This window comes from Halichoeres trimaculatus, unplaced genomic scaffold (assembly GCF_033239565.1).
Source record: "Halichoeres trimaculatus isolate MK-OKI-2021-1 unplaced genomic scaffold, fHalTri1.1 fHalTri1_scaffold_22, whole genome shotgun sequence".
NCBI classification, from domain to species: domain Eukaryota; kingdom Metazoa; phylum Chordata; class Actinopteri; order Labriformes; family Labridae; genus Halichoeres; species Halichoeres trimaculatus.
The window spans coordinates 2,404,642-2,429,184 of record NW_027437200.1 but is presented as its reverse complement, the minus strand read 5'-3'; the positions used below and the strand labels follow the sequence as shown (position 1 = coordinate 2,429,184).

The following is a 24,543-nucleotide window of genomic DNA, read 5'->3' as shown; positions in this document are numbered from 1 at the left end:
GATAAAAATGTGAGTGTTACACGTAAAAAAAAAGGCTCATTTTTGCTTTAGTAGTGACATTTTCATTCTAAAAACCAAAGTGATGAACTCTCAGTGACAGAGATCAACATGGATGCGGACGGTGATGCCACGGGACGTCAGATTCAGCTGTTTCTGTGTGATTTCATCTGTTTTACAAAGTTTACCGAGTTCATAACTATCATGGTATCTGCGCTCAGTCTCACCTGTTGCCATCACAGACTCTACACCTGCTCTCTGAACAGTGAACCTCCATACACACGCTTTAACACACCATCCACACCTCCAACAGACTGTTCCTCCTCCCCCACGCACTCTCTGTTCCTCCACTACCACAGGAATCTGCTTCCTTACACGAACTGTCCACATTAAAGCAACTGCAGAGATGTAGACAGGGTGTGTGTGTAAGTGTGTGTGTGTGTCCGAAAAAAGGAAAAGGAGCGCTGAAAGCTTGATAAACGAAAAACTGGAAACTCTCACACTCACACGCTCGCAGGAAACTTGTTGGACCCAGAGGAGAGAGTGCTGCTCAGCACATGTACTGTATTTTATCACACACACACTCACACACACACACACACACACACACACACACACACACACACACACACACACACACACACACACACACACACACACACACACACACTGGGCCTCTTCCTGCATTATATCACTGCTGTTACTCAATCTCCTGGACTCGTGTTGCATTTGTTGTTTCTCTGAGTTGCAGAAATTGGAGGTTTTTGTGGATCTGGTCTGACGTGTGGATCTCTCCACGACTTCACCTCATCAGAAAAAATCTGGACAGGAAGTGACTTTAATTACATCTTCCTGCAGAATTAAAATAATCATTTACACACAAAGGATGAGATCAGCAAAAATTAGATCTGACTCACAGGAAGGCACAAGCCTGTGTGCATCTGTGTGTGAGTGTCTCACACCGTTTGACGAATCGGTCCGTATATTGGAAAAAGAAAATAACACATGTCAACAGCAGGTGAGCAGGACAACAGGGGACTCAGGAACTGTGAGACATCACACACACACACACACACACACACACACACACACACGCACACACACACGCACACACACACACACACACACGCACGCACACACACACACACACACACACACACACACACACACACACACACACACACACACACACACACACACACACACACACACAGGACGTGTTGGTCGTATTTCATGGACTACAGTACTCTTGCTACACGGGTTGTTTCTATGGTAACCCTCCGAAAAAAGCCTGCAGTCGGCTGGTGGAGACGCAGAAAAATAAAAAGAGGAGAGTCCTGTGCCTTTAAGAAGATTAAAAGAGAGTGTGTTTGTTCTTGTGTATCTATCAAAGTGGGGACCAGAGACTCAATGACCTTTAGAGGATTTAAGTCCCAAATTGACCCATTACTGTGCAAAAACTGTGACGCAAAAACAAACTTTAAGAAGTATGTTAATGTGAGAAACTTTAATGTAAAATTAATTCAGAGCAGTGAAAAAGAAAGAGTGTGTAAGTGTGCTCTTGTACATCTATCATAATAGGGACTTTAAATTTATGACCTCTGAAGAACGGGGGTTAAAATTTGGATTGTAACTTTGCAGAAAGCTTTTAATAAAAAACTAAATTGATAAACGCATTTAAGCTCTCAGTTTCAGACACAAAACAACTCAATGTGTGCAGGTAGCAACAAGAAATATCTGTGTTTATATTCTTGTATATCTCATATAATGGGAACCGTTGACTGAAGACTGAGTGAGGATGAAGTGTCACATGAAGAGTTGAAAATTTGCAAAACACATGACGGAGAAAAAAGGAAGTCAAAAATGACATTGTGCAAATATTTTAATAACTTTATGAATGGTTTGATGTTAGCAGAAGAGGATTAAGATGACTACAATAAATCATTTAAAATGACAGTCTGCATGAGTTCTCATTACTTGTTCATAACCACAACATTCAAACTGGGCTCCTCCTCTTTGGATCAGTGTCAGCGGCAGCACACACCCACAGCCTCCAACCCTGACTATGTGAACACACTCACCAGCCCAGCAACCACCTGTAGCATCACGTTTCTACATGGGAGACTCTAGAGCCGTGCACCTGACCTATCATGTTGGCACAAGCCAACCACAGGTATTTGACACATACCTGATCAGCAGAACTCACATTGTTTTCTCCTAGTAGCTTCTTCCACTTGCTAATCAACACAAAGCCACTTGCCCACTGGGCACACTGTAATTGGCTGATGTAACCACACTTTCTCTCTGGCCAGAAACATCCCAATACAACCTAAACATCAGCACACAGGCAGAGGAGGGGGTTGAAGCAGACACAGACACTGATACACATATACAGAGGCCCAGAGGAGAGGATAGAGCATGATTTTTCCTGTAAAAGTTGACATTTTTAGGAAAATCTTGGAGACTCTACCTGCGACCAATAAAGTATCAAATCAAGTGTATAAAAAACACAAAAAAGACATTTTTTCATAATTTTGAGGGAAATAAAATTCAAAAGCCTGAAAAATTAAAGTCAGAATTTTACATTTTTTTCAGGATTCTTGCTTTAGAATCAGATTTTTGAATAAATACATTTTAAGGTCAGGTCAGGAAGCTGTATAGTGTTTGAATAGAGGGCTCACAAGTATAGTAATAAAACTTGTGTATCTGGGTAAAGGGAAGGAGCGGGCGTTATGCCAAGACAGGAAGTTATTAGAGCACCAAACCTTTTTTTTTCCACCTGAACACACTTTCATTTTCTGGAGTGGGAGGGGGAAAGTTCCTTCTCTCTTTCTCTCTCATTAATGGCCACATGTTGACCACAGGAACCACCAAAGGGGCCCACGGCTCCACCTCCACCTAATCCCAAACTCCAACTTAATCAGACCCACTTACACAGAAAACTGAGAATGTGCAGGCGCACAATTACACACAGCTTTACACACACACACACACACACACACACACACACACACACACACACACACACACACACACACACACACACACACACAACAGTAAAAACACTCAGAGCTCCAACAGAAACATGAATTTCAGAACTTCTACTCACTGACCTTGAAAACACACTTCTATCTGTACTCACTCAAATATTCACTCACACAATTACACACAATTACACACACACACACACACACATACTCTTACAGATGGTGATCCTGTTTTTTCGCTGACTTTATGAGAAGTGACCACAGGATTACACAACTTACTCCTATCAGAAACAGCAGAATGTGATGAGGCAAGGAAACGTGACATCAACATGTTTTCCTGAGACCAAAGCTAAGATCCACCCAGCTTTAAGTCTCATTTAGTTTAACACTTTATATATTCATGTTTTTTCAACTGAAAAGAAAAGTTATCCCTGCAGAAAAATAGTCAGTTTAGGTTTTGATGGATCCTTGTTCATTTCTTCCACAGGCCGCTGAAAAGCCTCAGAGTAAATGTTGGGAGTTTCTCTCTGGTTTTCTTCCAAATGGTGTTATGAAAATCAAACGTCTGATGAGCGGTTGAGAAAGAGGCTTTAACTTCCCTCTTTCTCTCCTTCTTTCCAGCCACCCTCCTCTCCCTCCCCCGTTCCCACGGGTCCACATCAGCCACATGACTCGCTATCCCTCCCTGTTGGCCCCCTCTGAAATTCCCCTTCTCTTATTATTTTCCTTACTACCTCTTCATCCACCAACACTCTTCCTCTTACCTCCGTCTAAAAACAGAAATCCAGGTTATAACCTGGGAGAGGATGCGCTCTGGACGCTTTTATTTTGGAGATAATCCTACAGGTTTCTGATCACACGTTCAGGTCGTGAACTCCTCATCTTTTTAGGGTCAAAACATTCACTCTTCCTCCTCCTCCTCCTCCACCATTCTTCCTACAGGCAGTGAATCAGCTCGCAGAAACTTCCCCACGCTGCTCTGACACACAGCAGGAGAATGATTTATTTTGAATAATCTGTTTAGTTAAATCCAGAGAAATAAATCCAATCTGCATATTTTTAAAGGGAGCCCTGAGTGTGTGAACTTGTTGGCTTTAATAAGTTGCTATTTCCTTGTTCTACTAAAATTCACTGGTAGTGACACGAGAAATGTCCAAAATACTTTGAAAACCTTAAAACTAAGGGTGCACTGATCACAATTTTCTGGCCGATCACCATTCACAGATCTTTAAAAAGCGTGACCTGCCGATACCAATTTGGGCCAATACCGATTTTTATTTTTTATTTTTATAATTGACAGCATATACCTTCAATGTTTCAATCTTATGTTATTGAAAATCATTGAACAATACCTGTGAAACAATGAAATCTTAATGTTTTAACTTCAACAACCAATAAAGTGACCTGAGTTTTAGGTCTGAGAGCAAAAAGCAATAAAGGCTGTCAGACCTGGTATATAAGTTATATAAGATCAGTTTCATATGTAAGAATGGGCCGATCACCAATCCCCCAAAATGAAGGAAATTGGCTGGCCGAATGATCCGCCAGCCAATCCATCCATGCATATCTACTTTGATCTTCACCTTCTAGAGCAAGGGTCTGCAATCTGCAGCTGTTTGACTCCTTTAGTGGCTCCTTGTAACTTCTAAACAATACCGTTGAAATAAAGATTTGTCATTTTTCTTAAAGAGGGTGTTGGTGATTAAAAACATTAACAAGAAATAAAATCATGCATTATCATTTTGTGAAACACATGTCTGTATTCATCACGTCTGTCAATAAAGCCTGCCACAGCTCTACTTCACCTCTTACAACATCAACAGCCCACCAACTTTCCATGCACCTGTGACTAACCTCAAGTTTTACAGCCCTGGGAAGATAACTACATCTACAAAAAGAAAAACTTGGAAGAAAATACAGATTTTAATTATGTGAGGATGGATTCTTTTGACTGCCAACATGCCGGCTTAATATACATGCCTGGTATATGGCAAAACATTAGCAAACAACAAAATATTATGGTTGCAAATTATTATCAATGTATGTTATCAAATTAAAGTAATATTTCAAAGTTTAGAACTTCTTTTAAAGTTTGTTAAATTTCTTTTTTTTTAATTTATGCAAATTTTTTGACAATTATTTTTTTATCGTTGTGAATTTATTACATAATATTTTTTGAACATTTTTACAAAAGTTCTTCATTGATAACTATTTTGGAAATTTTTGGAAATTTTCTTCTTTCGTTCTTTTTATATATTGCCATTTTCAACATTTTATAAATTTTTTTGAATATTTTTCAATTTTCTACATTCTAGCAATTTGGTGAAATTTTTGCAAGTTTTTGAAATTTCAAAATTTTTGCAACTTTTTGCAACTTTTGCAAATTGATTTTTTGTAAATTTCCCCCCCAAAAATTGGAACTTTTGCAAATTAAAAAAAAACTAGGACATCACATTTACAATTTTATGAATTCAAACACTTCTCATTCTGAATTTTTAACTAGATTTTAATTATGTATGTAATTTTGTACCTTTATTGTCTTGACTGTGAAGATAAAGTAGATTTTGTTTCTCTGGAATGGCTGTAACCACAGTGATGGCGGCTCTTCAGCTCCTGGTGTTCATAAGGATTTGTCTGTAGCTGTTTCAGGGACACAGTTAGTGTTATTCTCTCTGTCCGTGGACTCGGGTTCAAACTAAGAAGGCTGAAGGCAAGACATTGTGCCAAAGACCCACTATACGGCGACAGGACTGCAGCCACAACACAGAGGGATGCACCTTTTTGACATCATTACCCAGAATGCATTGCAACTAAACAACAATGGTGGCCTTCGAACCGATTTAGTTTATTGGAACTTTTAGTAAAGAGATTTTAAAGCTGATGCAAATGTTTACCAAACAATGTCCATTGGTCATTCAGGTCAGGGTTCCCTTTGAATCACTTAGAAAAGATAAACTTGTCAGAGATGTTGGACAGGGAGCAGGTTGTTATGCAGACTGGAAACTTGACAGGGTGAGCAGGACTTTACCTGAAAATAAAGATGCAAAGGAACGATGTGGAACATGAAGTCTGCTTAAACTGAATGTTTGATTCACTTCTTCAGTGTGTTTCTGTCAACCAAAGACTGTACAAAAAAATGGACATCATCTTGCTCAGCTCGAAGTGAGATCCCCACAAAAACTGCTCCCCCTGGTGGCTGGCTGCAGTATAAGTCAAAAAATCTGTCTCGCCACTCATTCTAGATGGGCTGTGGTCAAACTTAAAAAAATTAATACTCCTCATAGAAATGTTTCTCACGATTGTTATTGAAAATATAATTTTGCTGCCTTGTGTTCAAGTCTTCTTTTTTCTGAAAAGTTTGTTTTCATTAGTTATTAGAGGTTAAAAACAAGGTTTTACATCACATCTAGCGATGATTGACAGCTGACGTTCTTCTGTGTTTTTTTCGGGGATTGTAAAATATGTCGGGAGGTTAAGTCAAGAAGTGATTAGACTCTTAAAAGAAAAAAAAAAATGTTATTGTTGTCACCCAGCTCCACTCAGATTCTCCCAGAATCCCTCACAGTTTCTACTGCGCAGACTCTGGCTGCACAACCGCTTTAATGTCTGCACCTGTGACAGGGGAATTTTGGCTTCAAAACCGTACAATGGTAAATTGCGGAGCCACACTGTCCACTACTAATGCAGTCTATGCTTTCAACAGCTGCAGAAAACACCTGCAGTTATTCAGTGCAACCCAGATTTCTCAGGATGTGCTCACAGTTTGGACCTCTGACTTTTAAATCTAAGAGGAAAGAAACTAAAACAAACTTTTGCAGAAATCTAAAACTAGCAAAAATAAAGTATGGTCTGAAAAAAAGTGCTTCAAAAACTTTGAATGTTTCTGCCTATATTTTTTCGATACTCAGCTCACACAGGGTCAGCAGCAGCCCACAGCAGGAAACACATCCAGTGTAAAATAATCTGCAGAAGACAAACTCCTGATGTTCAGCCCCCTCCGAGACATAACTTCTACACACGCTCCGACTCCCATGCTATCAACACCCCAAAGAAAACCTTGAGCATCCTCTTCCTCAGTATCAGCCTAGCTCTTCACCTCCACCCACCCCCAGTGAAGGAAACCAGCTCACATCCCTCCAGAGCTTCACCCAGTGGAGGACTCTGGAAGCGGGTCAGGACATCTGACTCCAGCACTGGGTGGAAAAATCCCCTCATCAGCCTGGAACATGTGCTTCCAGTGTGTTTTCAGTGTGTATCAGTGTATTTTCAGTGTGTTCGTGTGTGTTTCAGAGTAGCCTTATGTAACTCTGGCCGAGTTTCAGTGTTGTTGGCAGGTGGAGAGGGGGAATGTCAGCAGATGTTGGATGTGAGGAGCAAACTTCCACAATGAGAGCGGAGATGAGATTCTTCTCATTGTGACACATTTTAAAGGGTTTTGGCCTCTCGCTCTAATCCAATAACTCTGATAAAGCTCCTTTTTACATGTAAGGTTACAGATACAATATGATTCAATACAACATATTAAGGTACAATCAGGTATGCTGCAGCATTGTATGATACAATATAACCCTAAAGAGTATCGACCAATTTACTGTTGATGTCATTGAAAATATGTGCACATTTTGGCAACAGAAGCCGTGTTTAGCTCCATTCATTCAGACGAGTTCTCGTTCTTTAAACATTAAATCAAAGCTGTAAGCAGCATAAAAAATGTCTGGTTGTTCTGTGGTTAGCTGTCAGAAATGATACTACACCATGGAGTCAACTTCTATCCAGTTCTGAGCGTTACAGAGCTACAGGTGTTTTGGAGCAAAGAGTGACCGTGCTAACTGGAGACTCTCAGAGGAACGTGTCTGTGATTGTTGGCTGAGAGTCACCGGTTAACAGGGTCACACTTTACACTGAAACACCAGTGATGTCTGCAGCTGTGTTATTAACTGTGTCTTCTTTATCCAACGTCAGGTAACCTGGGATGTATGTGTGACAAGCCATTAACAGGGAAAACGGACCGTTTGCACTATCTGGTGAAAAAAAATGATTAGGGGTATGCATGAGCCAGGTTTAAGAAAGAGCATTGCATTTAATGGAGATATATCCCATCATTACAGGCTGTTATGACAGGATTACGGCGCCTTTTAATTGTTTAAAGGCAGACATTGCACAATGCATTACCATTTGAGATTAAATATTCAAAGACAGTGGACAATCCTTTGGAAAGGTGGCAATGTGCAGCCATACAGCAACTTTAGATTAAGAAGACAACATTTTCTCAGTGAACAGATGAGATAAGGGATACAATCAAAGTCTCAAACCTGTGAGGCTCGCTACCGTCAGTTTTGCAAGTTTGATTGTCTCTTTGCTTTGAAACGTCTGGATCCTTCCAAGATGTGTGTGGTGAAATGCTGGAGTTCAGAAACTGCTTTAAGACTTATTCATCAAGGTGCCGGGGCCTTGCTGCAGCGCGTGTTTCACAAAGTAGCTTTCATATTACTGATTTTATTATTGAGGGCTCAGAAACACCACACACATTTACTCTGTTCAAGATCACCAAACTTTCTCTTTCTCTTTGTTTACCTGATTCACTCTCTGATAACAGCTGTTTGTGTCTTCTTGTTATTGTATCTCTGTTTCTTCCACTGAAGAACATTTCTCTTGATCTCCCTTCAGTCACACCGATCGCCAGGTGTATCACTGTTTATGAGTGGTAGACATGCGCAGTTTTACTTTGTTTGATGGGTTTTCCAGGAGGTTCCCCTTAATTGTAACGTAATCTGCATAAATGTAACCTGAATCTTTTTCATGGCGTAATTGGTCAACTGGCTGATTATTTGCAGTTGTGCATGAAGCTAATGCCGCGGCGAAATGGGCCGTTCCATAACAGAACATTAGAACTAATGGTTTCGTTTGTTTAATGACTGAACATGCATACGGGCCCTGGTTTGACCACAAAGAAATATTATTAACTGCTGATATTCTAAATCCAGTTTTTACTTTGTGAATTTAATGAAAAAGCTGATTTTGCGCTGAGGTTCTGACCAAACATGGACTCACTATGGAGGGTAAATAAAAATGAACATACAAATTAAGCGAGAGGATTTTATGTTCAAAATGAAACTACAGTATGTTACCAAACTATGAACCAGTCCTTTTAGTAATCTTAAAATACAAACCATGAATATTCTGATAGATTTGGTTCAGTTCTCTGTCTGGACGTAGTTTTCTGGTTCCTTGATTATAACCCAGGTTTCAGACTCAGGGTTTCTGATTTATTGGCACAACTTCATGTCTTTACATTTCTCAGTCTGTAAGTCTCCACAGATAATACAGTCATAAACATCGAGGGACTTGTGTGTTCAAACTCCTTGCTGGATTTCTCCACTTAAAACATCTGTCCATTGACTGTCTGTCCACTTATTGATCGTTAACCATCTGTCAAACTGGTGATATTTAGATAAAAAGTATGTTTTTAGTGGTTAACACCCTCATGTAGCTTAACTCTGCAGCACTTCTGTTGCCAAAATGCATGCACAACCATAACTGTTAACTGATTAGTTATGATTCAATACAATTCAATACGCTATGATGCCATATGATTTGATAAGTAATGGTTATAGCACAATGTGATGGGCCCTAATGTGATTAATTATGATACAGTGTGATGGGAAATGATAAAATATGATACAATATTATTAAATATAAAGATTCACACGATGAGGGGGCACGTTTGTAGAGGTACCATTCAAACAAGTGTAGAGATAATATTTAACACATGAGCTACAGCAGAGACCCTGATACAGAGCAGTGAGATGAGCATTTCCTGATCAACTCAAAATACACTATGATACTCTGACACAGGCATACCAGTGGATCCATCAGAGTTTTCAGTTTTAATATTCAAAAACAGGTCGATGTGAGGGTCAGAAATATGCCTACAGACAGCTTGATGCAGCTTTCACTTTAAACTAACGCTCACTGCAGAGAGGAAACAGACACCACAGAGCTCTCTGCATCAGAGGAACCAAAACCCAAAATCTTTATGTCTCATTATTCTTCAGGGGAAAAGAGGATGAATGTTTTCATGTCTCAGCTCAGGAGGTAGGAGGCCAGAGAGAGAAACCATGATGATGATGATGAGAGATGAAGGCCCAGGCCTGGCTCTATTGATCCGTTAGCCGTGTGTTTCTGCCCACATGTTAGTGATACAGCTAGAACCCACACACACACATGCATAGACACACACACACACACACAGGGTGGGATTCTCTGTTAAAGTAAAATAAAAGCCACGCTGCATTTTGTTTTATCTTTCCTCCACTCGCCTCTCCAGCTTCACATCTGGTCTGTGTTTGGAGGGACTTTCTCTTATCGTATTGTACGTCTTCACAAACACACACACCCACACTCTCTCTCACGCACCCACACTCTCACACACACACACACACGCACACACACACAGTGCTAGCAGCCCTGTAAACTCGTTCACAGCCGACCTGCTAGACCCATTTCACGGACTCTGAAGATCCAATCAAGAGAAAACCATCCCAGATAAGTTCCTGCAAAGTTTGCAGAGGAACAACTGGATGCCAGTGTCCCATCATGCATCTGGGCTGCTCTATGGGAACTTTGGTCAGGTGGAGGACGATGTATGCTGGTGACACTGACACCGTTGAGTTATGGAGAGCTGAAACAAAAGAGCTTAAATTATCCTTATAGTAGATCAGAAGAATCAATCAAATTTAAGCCAACATCGCAATTTAATGGAGCGCCATTTTCAAATCCCAAAGGCTGCAATCAAAAAAAAAAAGAGGGGGGGGGGCTTTATGTACACAGAGCTGGAAGGAATATTGTACCTTGTATTAGCCAATGTGCTAGTTTTTCTGGCAAAAATATTACACGTCTACAAGGCTTGAAGTTAGATCAATCATTCAGTATTCTACTGTGACTGTAATAGTGGAACAAAGATGTTATTCAAATCAATTCATGCATCAGTTCAATTCATTTCTTCATAACATGTAGGCCTGGCCTACAGGGAAGAATTGTGTTAAAAGTGTGCTGGTCATTCTATAAAAGATATATAACTTGTTTTTAGTAAATAATGCAGAAGATAAATGTCCCCCCAAAAAAATCTAAATTTTGTTCCAAAAACTTGCAATTAGATTATTTTCTAAAATCATTCAGTCCTACCTCACAGAGCTACAATGAAAGAGTTACAGAGAGCTACAGAGAGCTGCAACCGAAGAACTACAAAGTAGGGTTGAACGATTTTGGAAAATAATCTAATAACATTTTTTTTTTCAGACCAACATTGCTATTGGGATTTAGCATGTGATATTTTGGGGGGGGATATTTATCTTCTGCATTGTTCACTTAACACAAGTTATAAGTCATTTTATAGTATGACTAACACGACAAAAGATACTGTTGACATATAAACAAGTCTTTTTTTGCATTTCCTAAATGAAAAAATAAAAGGAACAGAGGAAAAATTTACTGACCTCCCGTTGTCAGTAAGAGTAACAAACCGTACAATACAAAGTGATTAAGGGGTATGGCTCTGCCAGCCACAATCATTCTACTGGATGGAGCTTTGTAGCCCACAGGGTTTTTTTTTCGGAAGAAACAGCATTTTGAATTTTGCTGGTTTTAAGGGAGGACAAAAAAAAGTTACCGTACTTCCTTCAGGTCTGTGTTCATGAAACTTTTTTTTATTGCAGCCTTTGCGATTTGAACATTCTGTTACATTGCATTGTCAGTTTAAAATCGATTATTTGTTCAGCCCTACTACAAAGAGCTAAAGAGAGCTACAAAGAGCTACAGAGAGCTACAAAGAGCTACAGAGAGCTACAAAGAGCTACAGAGAGCTACAAAGAGCTACAGAGAGCTAAAAAGAGCTACAGAGAGCTACAGAGAGCTACAAAGAGCTACAGAGAGCTAAAAAGAGCTACAGAGAGCTACAGAGAGCTACAAAGAGCTACAGAGAGCTAAAAAGAGCTACAGAGAGCTACAGAGAGCTACAAAGAGCTACAGAGAGCTAAAAAGAGCTACAGAGAGCTACAAAGAGCTACAGAGAGCTAAAAAGAGCTACAGAGAGCTGCAAAGAGCTACAGAGAGCTACAAAGAGCTACAATGAACAACAAAGAGCTAAAATAAACAACAAAGAGCTACAGAGAGCTACAAAGAGCTACAGAGAGCTACAAAGAGCTACAATGAACAACAAAGAGCTAAAATAAACAACAAAGAGCTACAGAGAGCTACAACAAAAGAACTACAAAGAACTACAAAGAGCTACATAAAGCTACAAAGAGCTGCAACCAAAGGACTGCAAAGAGCTACAAAATGGGTAAAAGAACCTCAAAGACCTTCAAGAGATTAAAAAAAGTACAAAGAGTTGCAAAGAACTAAAGAGAACCTCAAATAGCTACAAAAAGATACACAGAGCTACAAAGTGCTGCAATAAATCTACAATATGCAAAAATGCAATTTAGGTAAACAGAAGAAGTGACTCAAATACACATTAGAAGGTTTACAGACCCTAAAAAGAGACGTGCAAAAAAAACTTTCAAAAAATGAAATTTCCACATTGAGATACAATAAAATCACTAACTGATACAATAAACAAAGAAACTACAAAGACACTACAAAGTTTCTTCAAACAACCACTTAGTGATGCAGGGACACCAAAGAACCACAAAACAACTACAAGGAGATACAAAGAAACTCTAAATTGAATCAAAGTTACAAAAAGGAAACAGAAAGTAACCACAGAGTGACAAAAAGAAACCACAAAGTAACACAAAACAGCCACAAAGCTACAGAAAGACCACAACTTAAAAAAAAGGAAAAGAGACCAAAAAGAGTTACAAAATACAAACTGTGAAGAACCTACAGAGAGACATCAAAGCAAAACACAGAGAAACACAGATCCATCACAAAACTGAGTCTTTTTGGGGGGCTGATTTTTTCTTATCGAGCCTCACAGAGAGCTGATATCCTGACTCTCAGACTCTGGGCTGATGTCCTGACACCTTAATGACACCCTGAACGCCTAAAACAATGACTCATCCGTCACCTCTGTGTTGACCTGAGCGCAAAAAGCCACGCGCCTGTCACCGACACAAACACAGAGCCCAACATCTAGTCAGCTAAAACCACACGCTTCTGATTTAAGACAGAAACTGTTTGACACCGAGAGGATGAGTATAATCAACACCAAGAGAGGCAGACGCAGCTTCACTCCTCCATCTGTGTCCACACAGGGAGGGAGGGTGGCGTTCAGGGACAGACCTGAGAGTGGGGTACCAGAGTTTTAGGAATGAAAACATAAAGGAAAGAGAAAAAAAACCCAGATCTAAGTCTGCTTCAGGTCACAGCAACACACAAAAATGTCTGTGATTAAAGCAGGATTCAAACTCCAGGGTACGGCTGACACATCACTGGTCAGGACTTCTTAGTGTCAGGATTAAAACTTCAAACACTCAGAGGTCACAACTCCAGAGCTATTCAAGCATACCTGAAACAAACCATGGTTTCTACTCTCCGTTAAAAAGTTAGCAGACCACTTAGAGAGACCACTAACACCAATAACCGGACTATGTGAGTCCAGGAAAAAAAGAGGACAACCTTTAAGAACTTTTCTCAGCATGTTCAAACACACACTCTGAGCATAATACTCTGCTTTATGGAAAAAAGAGATATACTTTCTACGGAAGCCCAAAGCAGACATTCTCAAGATCTTGAAAGATCTTTGAGTGACAGTCAGAGCCAAACGCAGCCCACGCCACTGATCACTCAACGACTCCTGCAAATTGCTCAGTGAGTTGTGCTCTTAACCACCTGAGCCAATTGCTAAGCAACTCATGGCAATCCATCAGCTACTCATACCATACCCAATCACTCAGCAACTCATGGCATTTCCTCAGCTGCCTATGGCAATTCCTCATAGACTCATGCCATTCCCAAGTGATTTGTGTCAATTCCTCATAGAATCATGGCAATCCTGTAGTGACTTGTGCCATACCCTTAACGACCCTCGCCAGTTGCACAGTGGCTTTTGGCAATTGCCTAGCAACTCCTGGCAGTCCTTCAGTGACTCGTGCCAGTTCCTCTGCCACTCATGGCAATTGCTAAGTGACTTGGGACAATTCCTCAGTCACTTGTGGCAATGGCTCAGTGATTCGTGCCAATCTCTTAAAGTGATACTCTGGGATGGAACAAGTTGGGTCCTATCTCAAGGTTTAGGGCAGAAATGACCCCTACAGCAGTGATTTTGTGCAGCAGAAGCCCAGGGACGCACGCACCAAACACCCCCTCCCTGCTCCTCTGCCGGTTTCCTCTGCACTCAGATGGGGCCATATTTTACTTGACCAAAAACACAAATAAACAGACTCCCACCAAAAAAATCTGATATCGGTCTGCATTCACGCTTTATTTAGAGAATTTTCAGCTCGTTACTTTCAAACAAAAACACCGCTAAATAAGGCTCTAGTTCTCATCGTGTCTCTTCGTCCTGGCAGACTACCTGCATTTGTTTATATCTGGCACATCGTGCGCGGACTGATACACTAAGTGGCGAGCATCTCGTAGCCAGCTGTGGCTCTGCAGTGGAGGTAGCGCCATTTTACGACACAATGAGAACTAGAGCCTTATTTAGCTGTGTTTTTGTGTGAAAGTAACACGCTGAAAATTCTCTAAATAAAGTGTGAATGCAGACTGATATTAGATTTTTTCGGTGGGAGTCCGTTTATTTGTGTTTTTGGTCAAGTAAAATATGGCCCCGTCTGAGTGCAGAGGAAACCGGCAGAGGAGCAGGGAGGGGGTCTTTGGTGCGTGCGTCCCTGGGCTTCTGCTGCACAAAAACACTGCTGTAGGGGTAATTTCTGCCCTAAACCTTGTGATAGGACCCAACTTTTTCCATCCCAGAGTATCACTTTAAGCCGTGTTTCCACCAAGCAGACCGGTTCGGTTCGTCTCGGTACGGCACGTATTTTGCAGCGTTTCCACTGACTTATCCCGTGACGGGTCCCTAAAAACCGAGATGAGCCGTCCTACTTTTTTGGGACCCTTCTGCATGGGTGCCAGATTGAACTGATCCACTCTCGGAAGGTGGAGCAACACTACAGACCGTTGATTGGTCAAAAGAATCGTCACTTACCCCGACAGCGACTGCTGTATTTCTCCTGGTGGCACACAGACTTCTCTGAAACAAAGCTTGATTGCACTTTGTATCAAAGAGTTACATGACAATCACAGAGAAGATGACATGCTGCATGTCTTCCATCTGTGCTCTTTGTTTACTGTGTCGCGTTTTTCTTCTTCATTGGATTTAATGGCGGGGTAAGCTGCTAAGGCGTTACACTATTGTTTAACAGCTGCGGCTTCCGGCTTCCAGCATCCGGCTTACACACCGCCTACCACAAGAAGGAACAGTTTGCTGTGGAAACACAAATGGGATCAGGCTTCACTGTACCAAACCGTCCCAAACCGTGCTGAACCGACCCGGACTGCTTGGTGGAAACGCGGCTTTAGTGACTCTTGGGAATCGTTCAAATACTCAGTAACTTATGCAAATCCCTCAACAACTCATATATTTTTGTGTTATTTTGAATTCAGAGTCTTTTTTTCCTGAAGATCTCAACTTATTTCCTGGTAGTATTCAAGACACTTCACCCATTGTGATGAATTATTAAACAGCTATTTCTGTACTCAATTCTGATTGGTTGAAACCCTTAAAGTAGAGTTTTGCAAACTTTGAAACTCCATCATTCAGCCCTAATGTCTCATTCAGGCTTCCATGGAATCCTTTTTATGGTTGAATCCTTCCTAAAAACTCAGATTAACATGCCAAAAGTGATCATTTCTAAATGTTGAACATCTGGACACAAGCTGAGGAAAGTGAATTCTCAGTGATCTATGATCTGTGTCCAAACCAACAAGGCTGTTACAAACTTCTGCTTGAGTTAAAGTGAGATTAAAACAATACTTCTTCAGCTAAAAAACTGTCTTCATACTTCAAAACCTGCACTCAAACCAAAATGTGTTTTCACTTTCATCTGAGCTTCATTTAAAAAATCAGACACTTTGACTCCAAGAGCAGGCCATAAAAGTCCTAAACCAGATTCTGGGACCAGAGCAGAGGATCAACCAGCTGAGGAGGTGACAGGGACAAAACGAGGCAGGTAAGAGACCACACACATTCATCTCACACACACACACAACCTGCTGCCTTCAGGAGCACCCTGTAAACCTGCACTTTAGAGAGCAGGAGTCCTAAAGAAGACGCCCAAAGTGATCACACTCAGGAAACCAAAAGCAGGGGGAACCTTCCACTGACATTACAGACATACAGTGAGCTCACATCTGTTTTATATCAGTTATCAGACTCTCACGTGATCTCCACAACCATAAACATCTCACAAGCCCTTTCTGTGAGCTCCATGGAAACACTTTCTGCCTCAGTGTGCACATTTCTGATGTTTCCAGCAGTCAGTGGAGCAGGACACCTCTCCAGCAGCAAACCCTGAGCCCACTCCAAACACAGTCACAACTTTCAGACAGATCCTTCTAGAAGAGCAGAGTGTGTCCTGATTTCCCACTCTGACCGCCCAGCTGCCCCACCTCTCCTCCAGGTGTCTCTCTGCTTCTTACCTTTCGGTGGAGGTTTGCTGACCAGCTCCGCGACGTGCCTCTGCAGCCGGACCACTCTGCCCTCCAGCGCTCCAGACCTCTGGCACACAGACACCAGCTCCCCCTCCAGCTCCTGCAGGATGCCCACCGAGTGCCGGGACAGATCCGAGAGCTGCCGGAGCACCGAGCACAGGGTGAAGCTGCAAACATCCACCAGGTCCCCGAAAACCTCCGCCTGCGTGTGCTGCAGCCTCCTGCCGTCGGGCTTGCACACATCTTTGGGAAGTATGGTCCGCTTGCAGAAAGGCATGGTTCCTCTCCCCTCGATAAAAGATAACAAACTCCACACACACAGTCAACTTATATTCCTGTGGTCCCTCTCCCCGCGGCTGGCGCACGGACGCATGCTCCGGGTCCCCCGGGAGGAAAAACTCCGCGGCTGTTGGAGACGCTTGGAGCGAGTTGCGCGTCGTGCGTCCTCATTGTTTTTGACTGCGAGTGAGCTTTTCTCTTTTTTCTGCAGAGGAGAGGAGAGACTCAGCGGCTGGGGGAATTAAATCAAGACCCAAAGACTTACCCACCGATAGCATCCGGTAACCCTTTCAAAATAAGGGTCTGCAATAAACTTTTTAAAGGATATCCAGTGATGTCATGTTAGAGAAGGGCTGGCTTCACATTTATCCTTCAAGACTCCCGATTATTTGGGTTAATGTTCTGGGTTTGTTATATCATTACTGCTTCAAAATGCAGACAAACCTTTTCAGAGTCAGTAATATGAACACTTGTGAATAAAGCATGGAGCGAAACAACATGAAGTGCTGTTTAAAAAATGTTCCACGTGGTTTGACTTGTTACATCAATTTCATAATATAGTTAAAGGAAATGTGTAATGAATCAATGACAGATAAAACCAATTTCTGGAAATTGATCAACTTTGAAAATTCAATGGCATTGATTTTTATTGTGAAACAAAAAATACTGGTTTCATGTTTTATTTGCATATTATGAAGACACTGTTTATAATTACAGGAGTCCAATTGTTGAATAAACATATTTATATCGTTGGGGCGCCTTGTTTCTTATAGTAGGACTTTTATTTTGAAGGTCCGTATCCTTTAAGCAGAATTTTTTTGTCGAGTTTGACACAGGGCGCAACAGTCTGGTGTTTCCCCGAGAAATTAAAGCCGAGAGGAGAAAGAAGGGAGAGGAAGAGTGAAGTTTGAGGAAGAGAGGATGATGATTAAGGAGGAAGAAAACATGATTGAAATCTTCTTGATACCTGTGCTCGCCCACCTGTGCGTTTGAGTGTGTGTGAGAGAGGAAATGATCGGATCATGTGAGTGATTTGGGGTACACCTGTCTAAATCATTTTATTCTGAGAGTTTGGGTGTTTGTGTTAAGGCCTTGAAGCCTGAATGTGTGCTGTGATAAATCAAATAAAACAGCGTTTCAACATCTTTATGGAGATAACTCAGCTTCAAACAGCACAGAGGAGTAAAGAGGATCACACAGCGCAGGAAAGAAGTTCACACAAGTACAGCTTAAACAAACACAACATAAACACACTTCAACACACAACCAAGAGAAAGAAAGAAAGAAAGAAAGAAAGAAAGAAAGAAAAGTAAGGGATGATAAGCGAGAAAGGACAATAGAGAAAAGGAGGAAAACATTAAAAAAACAGATAGAAAGAATGTTAAAGAAAGACAAAAGAAATAGAGTATTAAAGGACAGAGGAAAAGAAACAAACACAAAATCACACTAATGGAAAAAGAACAAATAACAAATGAATAAAACAAACAAAAGGACAACTGAATAAAGAAAGAAAGAAAGAAATAATGACAAAACAAAAAAGGAAGGAAGTATCAGGAAGGGGAGACAGAGTTGAAATGACAGAAAATTCAACAAATAGAAAAAAAAATCAACGAAATTAAAAAAAAGCACAAACTGAGAAAGAAAGAAAACCAAAGACAGAGGAGAAAAACGAGCAAGAGCAGACAAGAACACAACAGAAAAAGGGAAAAAGAGAAACACATTAGCAAGTAAGAAGAAAGAAGGAGAAAGAATGAAAAGTAAAAAAACATACAATAAGAATGAAAGTATAACAGAAAGAAAACAAGGGAAGTAAAGCAGAAAGACAGACAGAAGTAAAAAGAAATACAAAAAATAAATAAATTAATTAAAAAAAAATAAAAAAGAAAGTCAGGAAGAAGGAAAGAAAAACACTCGTCCAGTGTCAGGTTACAAATACCATTTCTGTTTCCTAAAGTCCAACCTGATCACCAGGATGAGGTGACCTCTGAGCTCATTGGTCAGTTGATCTCTGTGTTTGTCCTTAAAGTGCCCAGAGTCTCCTCTCCCTGATCACATCCCTTACATAACACTGTCACAAGATTATCATTACACCAGAGGAAGTGTTCTGTTGTCCCACTGTTTCCCAGAGCCTGAACACACCGTGCTCTCAGCCAGCTGTCTCTGGTCAACCGACTTCACCAGAGAGGATTCTTCACTCTCCACAGAGTGACAGCTAGTGCACACAGGGTTAGAGTTTGAAACCATCACAACAGAGTCAGAAACTAGTGACGTGGCCCCCTGGACTCACAGTCCTCTCCTCTTCTCCTCTCAGGAGCTTTTTTATCCCTCCTTTTACAACTTCACCTCCTCTGACTTTGACAGTCCTCTTCTGTTTACCTCCTCTCCAGGGGGGTGACGCAACACGTCAGGGTTTAATTCAGAAATGAGATTTAGAGGACCATGATTCTTTCTTTGATAACTGTTTTTATACAACATCCTCCGGCCTCCTGATGGTGATCTTGACAACTGATGGCAAGATCCTGAAGCAGCCTATTGTACGCCACTGATCACTCAGTGACTCGTAGCAATCCCTCAAAAACTTGTGCTTATTCTTCAGTGACACATGACAATTGCTCAGTGACTCATAGAAATCCCTCAGCAACTAATGGCAATCACTCAGTGACTTGTTGCATTCCGTCGGTGACTTGTGCTACTCGCTCAGCAGGTCGTACAAGTTGCTCAGTGACTTTAGCAATCACTCAGCGACTCGAGCCATTTGCTAAGTGACTTGTGGCAATTCCCTAGTGACTTGTGCCATTTGCTGTGATTTGTGACAATCCCTCAGCAACTTGTGCCAATTGCATAGAGACTCATGCAGTTGTACAGTGGCTTGTGGCAATCACTCAGTGACTATTGCCAATTGCTCAGTGACTCTGATTAATTCCTCAGTGACTAGTGCCACTTGCTGAGTGAATTGTGGCAATCTCATAGCAACTTGTTGCCATAACTGTGACTCGTGGCAATCACTTAGCTACATGTGCCACTTGTTCGGTGACTCATGGTAATCACCGAGTGACTTGTGGCAATCCCTCAGTGACTATTGAAAATCATTTGGTGGCCGGCAATTCCCCAGTGACGTGTGTCTATTGCCCAGTGACTCATGGTAATCCCTTAGTGACTTGTGCCACTTGCTCAGTGACTCATGGCAATCAGTCATCAGTGCCAGTTGCTTGATTTTTAGTGGCAGTGTTTTAGTGACTTATGGCAATCCCTCAGTGACTTGCTGCAAACACTCAGTAGCTCGTGCCTATTCCTCAGTCACTCATGGCACTTGCTCAGTGACTTGTGGCAATCACTCAGTGACTTGTGCCAATCAATTAGTGACTTTTGTGCCTATCACTCAGTGACCTGTGCCAATTGCTCAGTGACATGTGGCAATCACTCAATGGTTTGTGGCAACCCCTAAGTGACTGGTACCAATCACTCAGCAGCATGAGTCGCTAAGGGATTGCCATGTGTCACTGAGAAAAATGGAATGAGTTGCTGAGCATTCGCCATGAGTTGCTGAGGGATCAATGGCGTATCATAAGCTGTATTTGGATCAAAGCCCTGCAGGAGTGACCCACATTTATGACTCTGTGTCCAACACCAAGAAGTTGAAACAGGCTGGACACTCGTTCTTGTGGCTCCATTTGTGTCCCTTCATCAGAATTCAACAGTTATCGATCAGGAAGTCAACCACCTGCTCCAAACAATGTATCATCGATCCCTTCTTTTTGTTTCACTCCTCTGACCTTTGACCCTGGGCTGGTTATTGTGTGCAGCATTGATGTGAACTGAAGCCTATTGTTGGGTTCACTGAAAAAAATAAGCTCAGCATGTCTGAGATGCTTGCAGACATACTTTCACATCTCTAAACATCTGATTCCTGAACTTGTCCACCTTGAGCTGCATCATCCTGCAACTCATGTTCATCTTTGAGTCAAATGTTTAACCTCTCTGTTTGTGACAATCTTTGCAAAATAAAGACCAAACCCCACTTTTTCACCCCTTCACAGCTGCTCTCATCTTGTCCTGCAGCTGGAGGTGAATTCACTCCACGCTGACGTCTAACCTCCGCTCTCTAACTCCTCTTTCCAGGACTCTGACTCCATGAAAACTCCCCAGTCCCTCTTCTGAGGGCTCATGAACGTACCCCTCCTCCCTCCTGACTGAAAAGAAAGCACATCTGGCCCTCAGAGCGCCCCCTGGGCCCCTGTAAGCTGCCCCGCCCAGACATGAACTTGGCCTACCTAAATGTTTTTGCTCATGCAGTCTGTGTCTGTCTAACGGACAAAGAGAGAGGGATGTAGGGAAGGAATTTCAACATAAACTGCCTCTATTTACACAATTGAAAACATCAACAGAAGAACTTATAAGAGACAGAAGAGAGGGAGAGAGTGTGTGTGTGAGTGTATGTGTGTGTGTGTTGATATAAGAGAGAAAGAGAAGAAGAGGAAGGGTGCGGCTGCATTACATCATTCATGCACTTTCTATACATTCCTCCCAATCTGTGACGATGACGACAAACACGTCGGTCAATCGGTTTAATCCACGATAAGTCACAAACAGAACCAGAAAAACAGATGCCAAAAGTCACCAAACTCCACTGACGACCAACCAATCAGCTGCCCGTCCATCAGGGAGTCAATCACATGGAAGCAATTGATTAGAAACAGCTGTCTCCCCCCTCCTCCCCCTCCTCCTCCTCAGATGACTGAGTTCATTGTTTCAGCAGCTCAGCCCACTCCTCTGTACTCACACCAGGAGCCAATCCAAATTTACACATTACTATGAGCTCCTTTCCTTTTCCCTGTCTGTCTGTCTGTCTGTCTGTCTGTCTGTCCATCCGTCCGCCCGTCTGTCTGTCTGTCTGTCTGTCTGTCTGTCCATCCGTCCGCCCGTCTGTCTGTCTCACTGTTGTCATTACTGTTCACTCTGCAATAACTCTGCTGGATCAGCAGCGTGTCTGACTGAAGAAATTCAAAATGGCCCAATGATATTCTTCATATGATTTCAATCCAAACTAACTGTCCACTAATGATGCTGAGACTTGAGTCCACCAGTTCTGGTATATCTAATGACATGTTCTTAAATCTAAAAGTGAAAATAAATAAATAAATAAAACCCTGCAGATCCCAGAATGTCCACTAAAGGCTGGCCCCTAAAGCTAAGAGCATCCCATCATAGCCCATTCTCCTCTGCAAAACAATACACTTTTCTGACAAAAATGTATTGACTCATTTGTTCTTCACCCTTTCTTTTGGCTATGTAATTATTTAGCATACTGGTATTTGTAGTGCTTATAGTCACCTTTAACTCTTTCCTTAACCTTTTATTTACTTACTGTCCTGAGGACATGACTCTTAACAACGCATCTCTTTGTTTTGGAAATGAATAGAGATCAGATCTTATTTTTAACCCAACTTTTCTTTCTTCAAGAAAACGTTGTACCAGACCCAACACCACGAGGTAAGGTATTTATCAACAGTTAGGTAGAGGTACCCTTTATAAGGTGAAAACAAGCTAACTTTGTCGGTTCGTACCGTAGTTTAGTAGATGTGTATATTAAGCTCTGCTCACAGCGCAGTGCTCTATGATTTGTCTGTAACATTAGTGAATCCTGGTTATGTCCTGCCAGTCATCTACCAATCAGAGCCAATTTAACCTCACTCTTCATTTTATTGATAGACTCTCAATAGACCACTGAAGAATAACTGCTGACTGTGGGTTGGAATGAACATGAGCACAAACAGATTAAACTGGGTTTAAGTCTTTAGCCTGTGACTCAAGCAGGACTGAGACCCAAAACCAGTTTACAGTATGCCACCAATCCCTCTCTGGCTCATGGCAATCCCTTAGTGACTCATGCCACAGAGCAATTGGTACCAGTCGCTGAGGGATAGCCACAAGTCACTGAGTGATTGCCACAGGTCACTGAGGGACTGCCACTGTCCCTTAGCAATCGGCATGTGTCATTGAGTGATTGCCATGAGTTGTTGGGAGAGTGGCACAAGACACTGAGCAATTGGCTTGAGTTGTTGAGGGACCAGCACAAGGTGCTGAGTGATTGCCACAAGTCAAGGAGGGAAAGGTACGAGTCACTGAGTGATTAGTGGCATACCATGAGCTGCTTTTTTTACTTTTTTTACTGTCACTGGGTGTTTGAGCCTTTAGCTCGTGCTCTATCTCTCTCCTGTTTATCTTTCTTCTCCTCTTCTGTCCTTTTTCTATCAGACAGTTAGGCTCCAGTGTCCACCATCACTACAAAATTAATCACAGAAATCGTTTTCAGCAGAGAAAAACACAGATCTCTCTTCTACCTACCAGTGTGGTATAGAAACTTCAACGTGCTGTATATCAATCTTGTCCTGTCTGACCTGATCGGGTCTAAGCTGAGAAGTAGCATTTAGGAATAATCTGTATTTGGCTGACATTTTAAAGTGTGGATTAGGATCAGGCGGATACGGAAGCATATTGCATTCATTTGGAAAAAAAAACAAAAAAAAAACAGGTTTTTCAGAGTAATTTATTCTCCGGTTTGTTTTTTGTGGTAGTTAATTTTGTTTTTTCTGATTAATATTTTTTATTGGTTTGTTTTTTGTTATCATTATTATATTGGTGTGTTTTTTGTTAAATTATTTCTGTTTTTATGGGTATTTTTTTATGTGGTAATTAATTTTGTTTTTCTGATTAATATTTTTTTTTAATGGTTTGTTTTTTGTTATAATTATTACTGTTTTTATGAGTATTTTTTTCTGTTTTCAGATGACTTTTTTCCTGTTTTTCGGAGTAATTTTTTTTCTCCTAAAGTATCGAGATACTTAGAAATCCCGCAAGACCCTCCAACCTGCTGTTTTTCATGGTGATTTTTTCCTCCTGTTTTTAGGAGTTTTTTTTTTTCCTGAAGTATCGGGCTACTTCGAAATCCTGTGAGAGCCTTCAACCTGCTGTTTTTTGTGATAACTTTTTCCTCCTGAAAACCAGGAAATAAGTAATCTGAAAACAGAAAAAAATTACTCATAAGAACAGAAATAATTATGACAAAAAACAAACCAATATAATAATTATAACAAAAAAACAGACAATAAAAAATATCAATCAGAAAAACAAAATTAACTACCACAAAAAACTGTAAATTAATTATTACTCTGAAAAACCTGAGTTGTTTTTTTTTTTTTCTTCAAGTGAATGCAATATGCTTCCATGGGCATATACTTACCTTTATTATTATTATAATTGTTACATGTAGCATTACCTTTTTTATCTACCTAATTTAGCAAGTCACATTTCTCTTTTTTTTCTTGCTATTTTCCTGCTTTAATTTCTTTTTCAACTTCTTAATGCATTTTTTAAGGATGTGTCTCTTAAATCTTAGTGTTTTGCCATTATTCTATTTTACATACTTTGTATATTGTATTAATCACAGTAAAGCTCCTTGAACTGCATTTCATTTGCACAGGAAGCACTTAATAAATCAAAGTTAGCTAATTTGACCAGCGGCTAGGCTTTAATCTTAACTCCACCTCCTCACTGGTTTCTACTTCAGCCAGAAGTTAGCCAGACTCACCATTTCACCTCCATCTTTGGGCTTTAAACACTTCCT

The 24,543-nt window shown here is 41.1% G+C and overlaps 1 protein-coding gene across 2 annotated transcripts in view; it reads right to left on the bottom strand.

The window, feature by feature from the left end:
• nhsl2 (NHS-like 2) overlaps positions 1-17,160 on the bottom strand; it is a 166,966-nt gene extending 149,806 nt beyond the window's left edge. The window contains exon 1 of one of the 2 annotated variants that reach the window (XM_074699116.1): positions 16,629-17,160. In XM_074699116.1, coding sequence (XP_074555217.1) covers positions 16,629-16,917 — 289 coding nt within the window. In that variant the 5' untranslated portion in view covers positions 16,918-17,160. The remainder of the gene's footprint in view (positions 1-16,628) is intronic. The other variant, XM_074699115.1, reaches the window with a different exon arrangement.
• Positions 17,161-24,543: the final 7,383 nt, after the last annotated feature.